This window comes from Cynocephalus volans, chromosome 8 (assembly GCF_027409185.1).
Source record: "Cynocephalus volans isolate mCynVol1 chromosome 8, mCynVol1.pri, whole genome shotgun sequence".
Classification (NCBI taxonomy): Eukaryota; Metazoa; Chordata; class Mammalia; order Dermoptera; family Cynocephalidae; genus Cynocephalus; species Cynocephalus volans.
In genome coordinates this window covers 109746270-109759345 of record NC_084467.1, presented here as the reverse complement: position 1 = coordinate 109759345, position 13076 = coordinate 109746270, and the positions used below count along the sequence as shown (strand labels likewise).

The following is a 13076-nucleotide window of genomic DNA, read 5'->3' as shown; positions in this document are numbered from 1 at the left end:
CAGACCCCCCCCCGCCCACACTGAGGCACACGGCCAGCACCTCAGGGCCCAGGGCATGGAGCTAGGGACCAGACTCCCTGCCAACAACCAGGCACACCACCAGCGCCAAGGAGCATGCCAAAAATATTACATCCATGTGGGTGGCCCACCACAGTAACCATGGCTGCCGCAAAAGTGGCTAGACGCCACAACCACCATGCAGATGGTCTGTCAGCCACTGGAGTGCATTCACACAAGAAAAGTCACCAGCAGAAACCAAAGAAAAGAAGAGGATGTCTCTCTCCACCAAGCACATTCCAGAGTGACAGAAGAAGCAGCTGCTCTACGGTAATACTGGGGGACCTGAACACACCTCTCAGCATTGGACAGATCATCTAGGCAACAAATCAACAGAGTAACCATTACTCTTTCAGAAGGAGAGAAGAAATCTAGGGTAATTAGAGGGGGATGAGGAGAGATCAGACAAGGGGCATAAAGAATAAGTAAATTTGTAACAATATATATGCTAATAATATTGATTTGATCAACATATGTCAACGTTGATCCCCAAAAACATGTATAATCAACTATGATTCAATAAAAATTTTTAGGAAAAGAAAAAGAAAAAAGAAATAGACCCACACAAATATGCCCAACTTTTTTTTTTTTTTTTTTTGCAAAGGTACCAGTGCAACTCAATGGAGGGTTTCCTCCTCTCTTCCTCCTGCTGACTCTTCCGTGCAGAACTAGAACAGGCTTTCTCCAAGTGGAGTGTCAATTCTGCAGTCATCCCAGGAGAGGGCAGTAGAGGCCAGCCCAGCTAGACTCAGAACGCCCTGCTTTCTGGATGCCGCCTTTCCCTCCCAGCCTGTGAGCACAGTAACATTGAAGCAACCCTTACTGCAAGCCTGTGCGAGAGCTACCACTTCAGTTTTGAGGACATGGAACCCACACAAGAGACGTTGCTGTAGATCACTTAGTGGCAAAGCCAGGTCTGCCTCTAGCCCCCTTATTAGCTCATGTGTTCACTCTCTAGATATCAGGTCCAATCTGAGTAGCAATTCCAAGAAGCTCCTCTTTTAGCCTAAAAGTAAAATAGATCAGAAGAGATGAAAATGTCAGATCACTGGATACGGAAGCATCTCCCATTACAAGAGCCCACCCTTGACCCTGCTTCCCTTTCTAACTACTGCCCTTCCTCCATTTTCCTCTCACAGCCATGCTCCTAGAAAGCTGTCTCCAGGGGCAGTGTGTATCCAACTTCCACAGCTTCATCTCACAATTGCTACTAATCCCAATGCAGTCTGACTTCAGCCTACCCACCAAAGCTATTCATATTAATATCACACATCGCACATTTGCAAATTCACTGGAAACCTTTTGGTCTAAATTCATCCCCCATTTTCCCTACACCTACCTACTTCCCCTCTGTATTAGTGAATGATCCCATCACCCCACTCCCTGCCCATGCAAGAAACATGGGAAGACATTCCAGAATCAACACCTTCTCTTAGAGCTCCACTGCATTCAAATCTCTAGTCTTGTCAATTCCTCCTTCTAAATGTCTTAAATTCATCTCCTATTTTCATGCCACTGCACAGGTCAGGGCCTTGTCCTGCAGTTCAGTCCTCCAACTGCCCATGCCTCCACCCACCCATGCAGTCACTCAGCACATGTGTCCTGAGCAAGCTGCCTGGGCCAGACTGCTGGGACTGCTGGCCAGGGAGTGATGAACAGCACTGACAAGGCCTGATCTCACTCATTCTTGGGGCCATCGACAACAACAAAATAAACAAGACAATACCAGACAGTGATAGGTGCTATGAAGAAAACACAGAGGGTGATGTGATAGAAAACAGCTGGGGAAAAATATTATCTTAATTAAATATTTTTAAATGTCTGGGGGAGTCTACTTTAGTTGGATCACTAGGAAAGGACAGTCTGAGACAGTGACAAGAAGCTATCTAGGGCACTGTTGGTGTGCCGCCTAAATGCTCAATTTCCCAGCCTCCTTTAAAGAGGGGGCATGTACACAGTTCTGGCCAATGAGATGCTAGTGACAGGCAAGTGGGGAGGAGGGGGTGTTCTGGGGAAACTCTCCTTCCCTGAAAAGAAAGACAAGTATCACTGGCACAGTCCCTTCCTGGTCTCCTTGCTCCTCTGACCATAAGGGAAAATAAGGAAATTCCACAGATGCAGGCCCTGAACCAACACAAGTGGTTGCCACCTCCAGACTCACTATGTGAGAAAAGCAAGCCCTATTGGTTTAAGCTACTTTTGGTGGGGTTTTCTCTTCTTTTCAGCACAGGGTATCTCAGCTTAGACAACTAAGCATGTGAAGATATGAGGAAGAGAAATCAGGCAGAGTTCAAAGGCCCTAAGGTGGGAACTACCCTGGCATGTTTGAGGAACAGAGAAAAGAGCAGCGTGGCTGGAGCACACTGAGGTGGGAGGGAAAGAGAAAATAAAGTCTGAGAGGTGGAGGGGGTCTTGCAAAGCTTTGTATCCCCTGGAGAGCCATCTGGATTTTATTTTAGGTTCACGGGAGACCATTGAAGGGTTTTAGGCAGGAGAGTGACATACTCTGATTTAGGTTTCTTAAAAGCTCATTCTAGCTATTACATGGAGAATGAAGCAGGGAGTGCAGGTGAGGCAGACACTGCTTTGGGGCTGTCCCAACAGCTATTCCCAATCTCCTTTTGCTCCCTTTCCTGGTCTCTGTTGAGCTTGGGATGACCCACATGACCCTGGTCTGGCCTGTGAGACATAGGTGGGGAGGACTCCCAAGAAAGCTTTTTTTTTTTTTTTTTTTTTTAAAGATGACCGTTAAGGGGATCTTAACCCTTGATTTGGTGTTGTCAGCACCACACTCACCCAGTGAGCTAGCCAGCCATCCCTACATGGGATCCGAACCGGGGGCCTTGGTGTTATCAGCACCACACTCTCCCGAGTGAGCCACAGGCCGGCCCAGAAAGCTTTTCTTTCTTGATAAAAAGGGATGGAGTCAGCTGATATGGCTCTCTGCCCTTCTCCCTGCCTGAAAAACAGAAATGACACCTGGGATGCAGGAGCCTTCCTACAACCATGAGGTGACAGGCTAAAGCTAGAACAGTGAAAAGACAGAAAAAAGCCTGGTTTGGGTACCTGCTGACATTGAACTTTTGTATCTTGCCTACTGCCAGACTTCATATTAGGTGAGAAAAAAAAAACCCAAAACATTTGTTTAAGCCACTACAAATTGGGTTTCCTGTTACTTGCAGCTAAATACATTCTTAACTGATACAGTGAACAGGAGAGTCAGCAAAGAGACTGTGTACGAAGTGACTGAAGGGGTGCAGGTGAGAAATGGTGGGTTGGATGACTGTGGTTGTCTCCCTGCAGCTCTTTCCATTTCCAGTCCTAGTCTCCTGTAATTTGTCTTCCATACTATCACACTTTCTAAATGCAAATCCCTTCGTGAATTCCTCATGGCTTAAAATTTTTCACAGGTTCTCCATAGCCTATGTGATAAAAAAATCTAACCTCCTTTGCCTAGTCCGTAGCACCTGCTGTGATTTGTCCCACCATCCTTGGCATCTCCTCTCACTACGCCTAACGTTGCACCTTACACACCTCCCCCACACCAGGCACTGTCCATTCTGTGTCTCTAATCCAAACAACCCTGAGAGGTGGGCACTGCCAGTATTATCTTATAGATGAGAAACCTAATGCTCAAGGAACTTAGGTGACTTGGCCAAGACCACACATCTAGCAAGTGGTGGATCAGGATTTAAACTCTTGTTTGATTTCAAAACAAGAGATTCACCATTCTCACTTGCCAAGAAGTCTGAAGGTAGGTGATTGCTGTGCTAGTCACATGCTCAGAGATGCCTTCAGGGCTCAAGAGTCTTCGATCTTTAGAGGACTGGCTTTCACCCCACACTTGTTACTTCATCCTAAGATGGCTGCTCATGTAGACACTGCATTCAGGTCCAAACCAGAAAGAAAGGGAAGGCTACACCAGCTTAATCTGTCACCTCTCTCCCTCTTTTGTTAAGAAAGCAAAAACTTTCCTAGAATCCCCAGCATCCCTTCCCTACAGTTCATGGACACATGGCTGCCCCAGCTGCAAGGAAGGCTGGGAAATCAGGGCATGTCACTGTTACAGCCGGCCTAGATCAAACATGATCAACTACCTGGGCTGAGCCCACTGCTGCCCTCAACAAACCTGGAGTTCTGTTAGCAAGGAAGAGTAATAAGAACAAGCAGATGACAAACAGTCTGACACCACCTTCCTGCTCAGCAGAACAGAAGCACCCGAGGTGCTCTACTTCACACCTTTCCCCAGGTCTGCCTGGTAAACCCTTTCTTATCCGTCACATGCTGCTTTCCGTGAGGCGCAACTGAAATGTGATTGCTCATTCAGTTACTCTTGCATTCATTCTCTCTACACATGCTTACTGAGCACTTGCTATTTGTCAGACACTGCTAGGAGCCAGAAATTCAGTAGTGAACAAGTTAGATCTTTAGGTCTAGTCCCTGACCTCGCAGAGTTTTCAGTCTAATAGGTGAGATATTCAGACAGGTGAGGTTATGGGAGAAAAGTTGTCCATCTTCCCAGACCATAAACTGTATGGCAAGACTGTCTGTCTTATCCCCAGAACCTAGCACAGCATCTCATTAAAAGTAGACTCACTATGACTATGTGTTAAATTCATTCTTTACTTACGTAGGCTTTAAAATGTATTTTAAACGTATAAATTTTTTAAAAATGCATTTTTATCAAGAAACTCCCCAAGAATGAAGCACTGTAGTCTCCTAGTATTAAATCATGCACTCAAGCATCTGGAAAACCACTTTGCTCTCTCCCCACATTGTTGCAGGTCTCTTTTCCCAGGAAGGGTTCTAAGAGTATTTTTTGCTGAAGGCCTCATTTGGATTTTCTAAAGAAGGATGTCTCATTGTCAGTGCCATACCTGCCAAAGTGTGACTCTGAAAGCACTTAAAATAACTCCTCGGATTCCTATTCCATCCCATAGCTTATTATGTGTAGTTTTAGTAGTTCTTTAAATGCCCTGTTTTGTTGCCCTCTCTACTATTGCAGGTGATGGCAGCTGGAAACAAGGCAGGCAGAGACAAGGGAAATAAAAATAATACAACCCCTGCTTTGGTCTGTGCTTCTGTTGCCACGGTGATGTTGACAAGTGACACACAGGTGAGGTTCTTCATACAGTGGAGCCAGTGCATTGTGGAGGCCAGAGGGGTAAGGACATAAACACGAAAGACCCCCAATCCCCAAAGGCCTGGAAAGGCCCACTCCCCTGCCTCTTAGGTGAAAATCAAATGGATGGGCAGCTTGTTCCTAAAACTCCTCAAGAACAAAGCCCACACCCTCCCTGAGTCACGTTAGGCTCCTATTTTACAATATTCATGACCCTGAATAGGGTTTCTATGTCTAATCTCCTACTCTCTTGTCCTTCCAGCCCAATTCCTTACTATTGCTTCTATGGAAGTAAAAGTTAATCATCAGCTTTCACTCTGCATAGTAACCCAGGAGGAAAGATAAAGAAAAAATAAAAACTGCAGCTGAAGTGTGGACTTGCTTGTCTCTACACGACCACAACCAGCTGTGGTCCTCTCAGGGTCCCCAGCCCTGTTCTCTGCACCAATCATGGCTCTGGGGGTGAATGGCTGGAGTGGAAACATCCCACTGACAGTGAGAGGCCCCAGCCACCAGCAAAAGAGAACCAGGCCTGCTGCCTAACAGGTCAAAGTGGGGCAGGGCAGCCTCCCATGAAGGCTGTCTTCCTCCTTCCGAGTGAAATAAAGCAGAGAGCACAGGAAGGTCTGTTTTTAATGAGGATCTTTAAAAGCCTATGCGACAGCAGACAGAGCTCAAGGCAGCTTGGAAACCCACACTGATGGCAACACGGCCCTCATGCTTCCAGATGACCCTGCAAAACAGAAATGGTTCCACTAAATTAGTGTGGCATTTTCCCACCTCGCATTTAACAAAAAAAAAAAAAAAAATCCAGCTTTCAAAATCGTTTCAGGAATCATCTTGCCTGAGAAACATGTGATGGCCTTAATGGCACAGCCTCATTTGAAGGTGAGGGGAGTAGGAAGGCACCTAATCCGAGATGCAGTGAGAGAAACTGTTCCCACCCCTCCAGAAGAAATAGGGAAACCCCCTCCCCTCTCACCAGCAAGGTCCTAAGAGAAAGGCCACTCTCAGGAGCACCCTCTTGATGCTAACAGGCCCCATCCTCATTTCCATGTCATTCTCTTTACCCCTGAACTACTCCCATTTTCATCCTCTTAATCCATTTCACTAGATTAAAAAGATTCCTGCCAAACTGACATGCTAGACCAGCCCTGGGCCTCTATTCACAGTACTGAATTCCCCAAAATAGTGTCAAGAAAACTGAACACTTGCATTAAACTTCTCTTTAGTTTCTCTACTCCATTTCTTTCACATCCTGGACCAATAAACCAGCGCTTATTTTCACAAGAGTAAAGAAGCCTCTGTCTGCAAGTGAGGTTAACACCCACCCCGAGGCTGGATTCTGTCTGGTCTCTCGCAACAGCTGAGCATCACGAGTTTGCTAATTAAGCTGCTTTCTTGTCTTTAATTAGCTGCATGTGAATCTTGTTGGGAAGTCTTGGATCCGTGAAATAGTCTGGGATAAAAATCAAAAAGAAATCATCTACACTCAAGGGGAAAAAACTGGGAGGGAGAGAGCTTACTCTGCTAAAGTTACGGTGCTTGGTCCTAGCAGGTCTGTTACTGGTGACCCTGCTTTATTTAGCACGTAATGAGATGTCACAGCAAGTCCCACCCGTACAGTTCTGAGTCTGCCAGCTCAACTGTTCCCAGAAAGGGCTTTCACAGGATGGCTCACTCCCTCCACACTGTGCCCTCAGCCTGCTTGCTGATGCCCAGGGAGCCATCAGAGGGCTCAGGGCATCTCTGGGTTTTGCACCCAGCCCATCTTGGGGCCAAAATAAATGCCAAGATTATTCTTGTCTCAACTCAGCTTGCCAGCTCCTGTCTCTGAGATATCACGCCTCTCTGCAAATACCCTCTCGGAGAAGAGCCAGGCTCTTGCAGGATGACGACAGAAGAGGGTTTTTATACACCCAGCATAATGTGAATCAGAGGCGGCATCTGCTGTGGCAGCAAAGACGTACTTAGAATCAGTTAGAAACAGTTTGAGGACGTAACCAGCTCCCAGGGCTAACAAGACCCAAGAAATAATCCCAGCCTCTCCCTTCCTTCTAAATATCATTGACCTTAAGTCACCTTTGGCAGTTGAGTCCATTAGAATCACCTGGGGAGCCTTTAAAATTATGGATGCTGGGCCCCCCCCCCCCCAAATTAAATAAACATCTCTGGGGGTGGAGCCTGAGCATCAGTATTTTTTTTTTTTTAAGTTGCCCAGGTGATCCTATCCTAACGTGAGGCCAGGGTTGAGAACCCTGCTTTAAGATTCCCAGGGAAAGAGGTGCCAGTATGTTCCTTTGGGAATCTCAAAATTCTTAACAGTACTCACCATGAGGAAATTCTGCCTCATTTCTTATCTGTCCTCATTTTAAGAAAATGACAATGGAGGAAAGAAGCCTTCTCAAAAAAGCTCCTTTGGGGGACAAGAGGTGAAGGAGTCTCCCAGACTGTGCAGGGAGAATCCTGGGCTCATTCGAGTCTGATTCACAATAATAGTCCTTGCACTGGCTTTGTCAGACACTCAAACCTGATGCTGCCTTACTTACCTGCAGCAAATTCTTGGATGTTGTCTGGTCTCTTCAAAAACATTTCTCTGGAAAACATTAAGGGATAGGATAGGAGGTAAAATAGACTTTAAGGCAGGCTGCAGCTACCGCTTTGGGTCCTGCGCTTTCATTAACCTGAGACACCCATCTTGGTAGTCAATAAACCAGCTGACTCCTGACAAAGACCCTTTCATCATGATTTCTCTTCAACTTGGGATCTAAGGCAAGGAGCAAAATATCCTTAATGGCAATAAATCTAGGATATTGCTCAATTCCCAAGAGTTGTGCTGCAGCCAGGTGGGGCCTGTAATTCATTCAACAAACATTTTCAAAGAACCAGATACTAAGCCAGGAGTGGAGGCAAAGATGAAAAGCACACTGCCCAGTCCTCAAGGGCTCACGTGTGGTGAGACAGATATGCAACCCCACAATGGTCTGAGGGAGTTTTACCATGAATTCCCATGGGGGGACAGGAGAGCTACAATAAACAAAGCTGAAAAGATGGACTTCAGATGGTTGTTGGCTCTGCAGTACAGCAGACAGACACGGTGATAATACTGGTAGTGCCAACGCTGCTGGGGAGTCAAATATGTCTTACATCACATAGAGTTTTATGGTTCATGAAGTATGTTCACAAATATTATCTCGCTTTACAACAACCCTGTGAAATGGCAATTATTATGTCCCCATTTTACATATGAAGAAACTAAGTCTTCAAAAGGTTAATCATTTGCCCAAGTTCGTAAAGTTAGTAAATAAAGGAGAGAGCACCCAGGTCTTGTGACTGCAAGGTCAGTGTTCTCTATGATACGTCCTCCAAACATGGGCTGCTGCCCTCACCAGCCCCACTTCCACATGTTCTCTTGGCCGAGGCCTCCCCTGTATCCCAAGCTTCAAAACTGTTGCTCTTCTTCTCCTTCAATTCAATTTGATAATCATTGAGCAGAAATTATGCATAAGTAACTGCACTAGATTTGAGGCATTGATTTTTTGAAAAAAAGACAAAAAAATATAGTCCTACCTAGAAGAATTTACAGTGAAGTAAAAGGGAACAGGTAAGTTCCCAAATGTCCAAAAGGCCAAGTAACCTCCATAAGTGCTAAAAGAGGGGTATTAAAACAGCATTCTGAGAGACCAGAGCAGGGAGAAAAGTTACTAAGAGGAGGGCGCCAAGAATCTTCACAGAGCAGCTGGCATTTGAGAGGACCCTGAAGTACACATGGGGTTTCAGTAGGCAGGATGAAAGTTAAAGGACAAGAACATTCTATACCCAGGGAAACATCGAGAGCAAAGGCCCAGAAATAGAAAGGAAATAGTCCATGTTCTATAGACTGACTCCTTGAGGGTAGGAACTGGGTCGTATTCACCTTTGCATTGCCAGAGTCCAGAAAAGCACTCAGGGGTGTCTGTGCCCGGGCTCCACGAGGTCAGTGGAACGATCAGATGCTCAGGGTGGAGTAAGGGGTGTATGTGCAGGGAGTTGTGGGAAAAGGGAGGCTCTACTATGGAGGGCCTTGAATGCCAGGGAGAGGCGTTTACATTCAATTCCAAAGACGATGGGAATAGAGAAATAAAACATGGTATAGTCACACAGTGCAGTACTGTACACAAGTGAGAATGGAGGATCCATGATACTGAGCCAAAGAAGCCAGCACAAAAGAGCGCAGACTGCAGAGTTCCATTTGCATAAAATACAAACAGGCAAAATGAATCTGTGCTATTTAGAGGTCAGGATACTGGTTACTGTTTTGGGGAGAGTGACAGAAGGGTCACAAAGGGTCCGAGGTGCTGGTAACATTCTATTTCTCGATCTGGACACTAGTACCATATGTGCTTTCAGCTTGTAAAAGTTAATCCAGCTTAGAATATGTCACTTTTCTGTATGTTATATTTCAATAGAATGTTTAAAAACAAAAAAAAGATAGTGGTGTGGAGCCACTTAAGATTTTTCCAGCTGAGGAATAATATGGTCAGTGCTGTATTTTGGAAAGATTCATTCGCCTGGATATTTACAAAAACACCTAATACAGCCTTCCTACAATTTCACATGGCTATCTTATCTGGGTGCCTAAAATAAGTTAGAACTCTACTCTTTCTATTTTTCAAGTCCAAAATTCAAGGTATTAAGAGTTCCATACACTGTATTTATGAGTATAGAGTGGAGAGCTGTGGCTGAATGGCCATAAATCATTAGGATCTAGAAAACCCAAGCAGGGAGTTCACTTCCCAATAAGAATAGCTCACAACTTCGCACGGTTTGTAGTGAGCTGAGAGCAGAGACCTGCAGAACAGACAAGGACAGGCATGCTGCTCAGGGTTCTGTCCCCTCTTCTCCCTTCCTCTTTTCTCACAGTAAGGACCATGTGAAGTATCCAGCACAGACGTGGGACTGATTCTGGTTCATCCTGGTACCACTCACAGGAAAAAACTGTTACACCAAATGAACAAAAAGAAACCCTCAGACTTCAACCTCCCCCCCACCACCTCCAACTCCACCCCAGAAAGAAAAAGGCCTAAAAGGGGCCAGGAGGATTTCATGAGGGTAGCTTCAGGGACAGCAAAATGAAAAACCTGGTGGCCTACCTGGCCTGGGGAGGGAGATGGTAAGAAAGGTACCTGGGGCTGTCCCTGAAGCAGCCAGATCCAGACACCTAGCCTCCGCCTGGAAACTGTTCCTGGACAAACAGAGAAGTAGGGCCGTCCCTGACATGTGACCAAAGCAATGCCTTCTTCATTCACCACCCCCAAGTGTTCTAATCCTGTTATTTGTGAACAATGCAAACTGTGATTTAACTCAGGCTTTTAAAAGTCTGTCTCCAGTCTCTCTGCGGGAACCACTCCTAACTTGGATTGCAAGCTCCCCACGATAGGAAGAAGTCATCTTTTATTTCCATTTAGAAGAAAAGGTGCAAAAAGTGATGGCCTGATCCCCAGGGTCTGATATGGACAGAGGACTCCTAAACTATCTTTTGCCCAAGACTTACCCCCCCGGCCCAAATAAACCCGACCTATATAGAGTAACTGCATAGGTTTCAGTTTTCCCTGTCTCCTTCCCATATCTGCCCAGAGAGTCTGCTGTCACTTGGAGAAACGGCTAAAATATGAATAGTGAGATCCAGGAAAAAAACAAAGGGGCCTTGAAAAAAGACATCCCTACAGGTCCTCTTTTGAGAAAACAAAGGAGAGCCTCACCCCTGAATGTAAGTCCACAGACTGAAGAGCTGGGGACCTTATGGTTACAGAACAATACAATGGGAAAACCAAGGGTTTGAATCCTAGTTCAGCAATTTGAGGAATTCACCTTTCTGAACTTAACTTTTCTCACCTGTAAAATGCAAATAATAACCTATTTTTTATAGGGTTAATGGGAAGATCAGCAAAAGTATACCAAGAAGCCACATACTACGTGGGCTCTAGGGACACAAACATGACTCCACCAGGTTGGAGCTTTGAACCAGTAACAGAAACAGAAGATTGACAATGCAATTATAAAACAGTGTGATAACTGCTAATGAAGGGAAACAATACAGTGCATGAAAATGGAAGCCATTATTATTATTTAAACTTCGCCTATCTGTCTATAGCCAGTTTTTGAGATAGCTCTGTTGTTTTCGTCCACTACTGCTCTATGATATTTATTTAGTTAGTTAGTTATTTGTTTGCTTGCTTGCTTGCCTCTCATCCCATGAGGAGATTTTTCCATTCAAGCAAACACCAGGGATAAACTAGAAAATAGTCTTCTTTTCCCCAAGAAAAGCGTGGCTTCCAACCCTGGGAGTTTTTCTACGACAGTGTTCTCAGGCAGAGAAAGGCCAGACAACTGAATTTTACTTAAGTTCTTCTAGTGATCTTGTTAAGCTCCTCTGGTTGAGAATAGTGTTCAATACCCAGTGGCTGCCTGTTGGGTTATTCAATGCCAAATTCCCTCTTCTGAGCGTCATAAGGTATATATCCTTACAGCTAAAGTGAACGAATATTAATATTTTTAAGAATTTAGAGGTAACTGAAGGAAGCCTCCAGAGATAACTGAAGAAAACCCTTGGTGCCACAAATCCCAGAGTTAGAAAAAGTTCAATCGTAGGGTATTTTCTAACTTTTAGGAAGTTAGAAGCAATACGGAGTGTTTAAAGAAAGAAGGCGACACTCATATTCATCTATCCCCAACAAGATTTGGTAAAATTTTCAATTAGTTGCCCCAGGCCAGTCTGGAAAACCACCTACCTGAAGAAGCCACTTATGAGCAGCTCCACTTCTTTGTGGGTCCTCAGGTACTTTTCGTTAGCAATCCGAGTCTGAATCTGGGAGGCAAGACCAAAAGGTCAGGCGCCATGAGGAGACAGATTTAGGGTTCAACCCTAGAGGGCTGAAGGACTGGGGGAATATCGAGAGCATTTAACCCAGGCCTTTCCCCCACGATCCTTCAAAGTTTAAGCTGCCCATCTTCTAGAGAACACCTCCGTGCCGCTTCCTACTCAGGCTTGGGGGCCTTAGCTAAGGTCGGATCCCGGCAGTCGGTAAGTCCTTATTTGTATCTAACTTGGCGTACGGCAGTAATTTCGGCCCATCTCCAGCCAGATCCCTGCTTTAGTTTTCTCTGCACTTTCAGAGGCACGTCGGGCTCTGTTCAGGGCCCCAGAAGCCCAGAGGTCCGCCAGGGGTCTCCCCCGAACCCTCCGCCCCTTTATCTGGGAACGGACCCCGCTCCCCTTCTCTCGGGGCCCTCTTCCCTATCTGGGGGCCCCTGTCCTGCGGGAGCTGCACTTTGATGGAGGCGGGGGCGGGGGACTCGGGCGCACCCACCTTGAAGTTTCGCAGCTGCTCCAGCTGCGCAGGGCTTAGCGCCCCGGGGTCGGACCCCAGCACCCTTCCCCGCAGCGTCGCCATCTTGCTGCGGTCGTCAAGACGACGGGCCGCACGCTAGCAAGGCCCCGCCCCGCCCCCAAGCCCGGCCCTCTCCAGCGACGAGGGGAGGGGCTGAGGGAAGCCATGTGGGGTCTGCGGTGGAGCTGAGGCGTGAAATCCCAGGGCCTCTACAGGATCTACTTTCCCATATTTGGAGACTGATTTCTGGGCTTTATTGTATACGGAATGAGCTCTTCTTGACCCTACCCAACCTCAAATGGTTTTTTCCTTAGCTCTAGAGCAAAAACAGGAGAAGAGGTTCCAAGGCAGGGTCTCCCAGAATCTGGTTCCTGACTCTCTCACTTGGGCAGAAGCTGGAGGAAGTCTAGTACTGAGGAAAGTCAACCCAGTCCTTCCCTTTCCACTGGCCCAGAAGCTAACCCTTCCATCTCTCCTGTAGACACCTGACATTGAAGTCTTGGATTCTTAAAACAACATGAAGGCAC

General features: G+C 46.2%; 1 protein-coding gene across 2 annotated transcripts; it reads right to left on the bottom strand.

The window, feature by feature from the left end:
* Positions 1 to 5793: 5793 nt before the first annotated feature.
* On the bottom strand, positions 5794 to 12632 carry RIIAD1 (regulatory subunit of type II PKA R-subunit domain containing 1). Of its 2 annotated transcripts, XM_063107090.1 has the most exons (5): positions 12529 to 12632; positions 11950 to 12026; positions 7729 to 7775; positions 6511 to 6638; positions 5794 to 5912 (listed from the first exon to the last, which is right to left on the bottom strand). In XM_063107090.1, the coding sequence occupies exons 1-4, from the start codon at positions 12610 to 12612 to the stop codon at positions 6568 to 6570; spliced, it is 279 nt and encodes a 92-aa protein (XP_062963160.1). In that variant the 5' UTR covers positions 12613 to 12632; the 3' UTR covers positions 5794 to 5912; positions 6511 to 6567. The 2 variants fall into 2 exon arrangements, with proteins under 2 accessions (XP_062963160.1, XP_062963161.1); XM_063107091.1 differs by lacking the exon at positions 6511 to 6638.
* Between the last annotated feature and the right edge of the window lie 444 nt (positions 12633 to 13076).

What these genes read in the sequence shown, in the direction of transcription:
- RIIAD1 (XM_063107090.1), bottom strand. Translation starts at nt 12,612, where the DNA reads ATGGCGACGCTGCGGGGAAGGGTGCTGGGGTCCGACCCCGGGGCGCTA. An exon ending in AGCAGCTGCGAAACTTCAAG is followed by an intron (nt 12,027 to 12,528) that starts GTGGGTGCGCCC and finishes CTTGCCTCCCAG; the next exon opens with ATTCAGACTCGGATTGCTAA. An exon ending in CTCATAAGTGGCTTCTTCAG is followed by an intron (nt 7,776 to 11,949) that starts GTAGGTGGTTTT and finishes AATGTTTTCCAG; the next exon opens with AGAAATGTTTTTGAAGAGAC.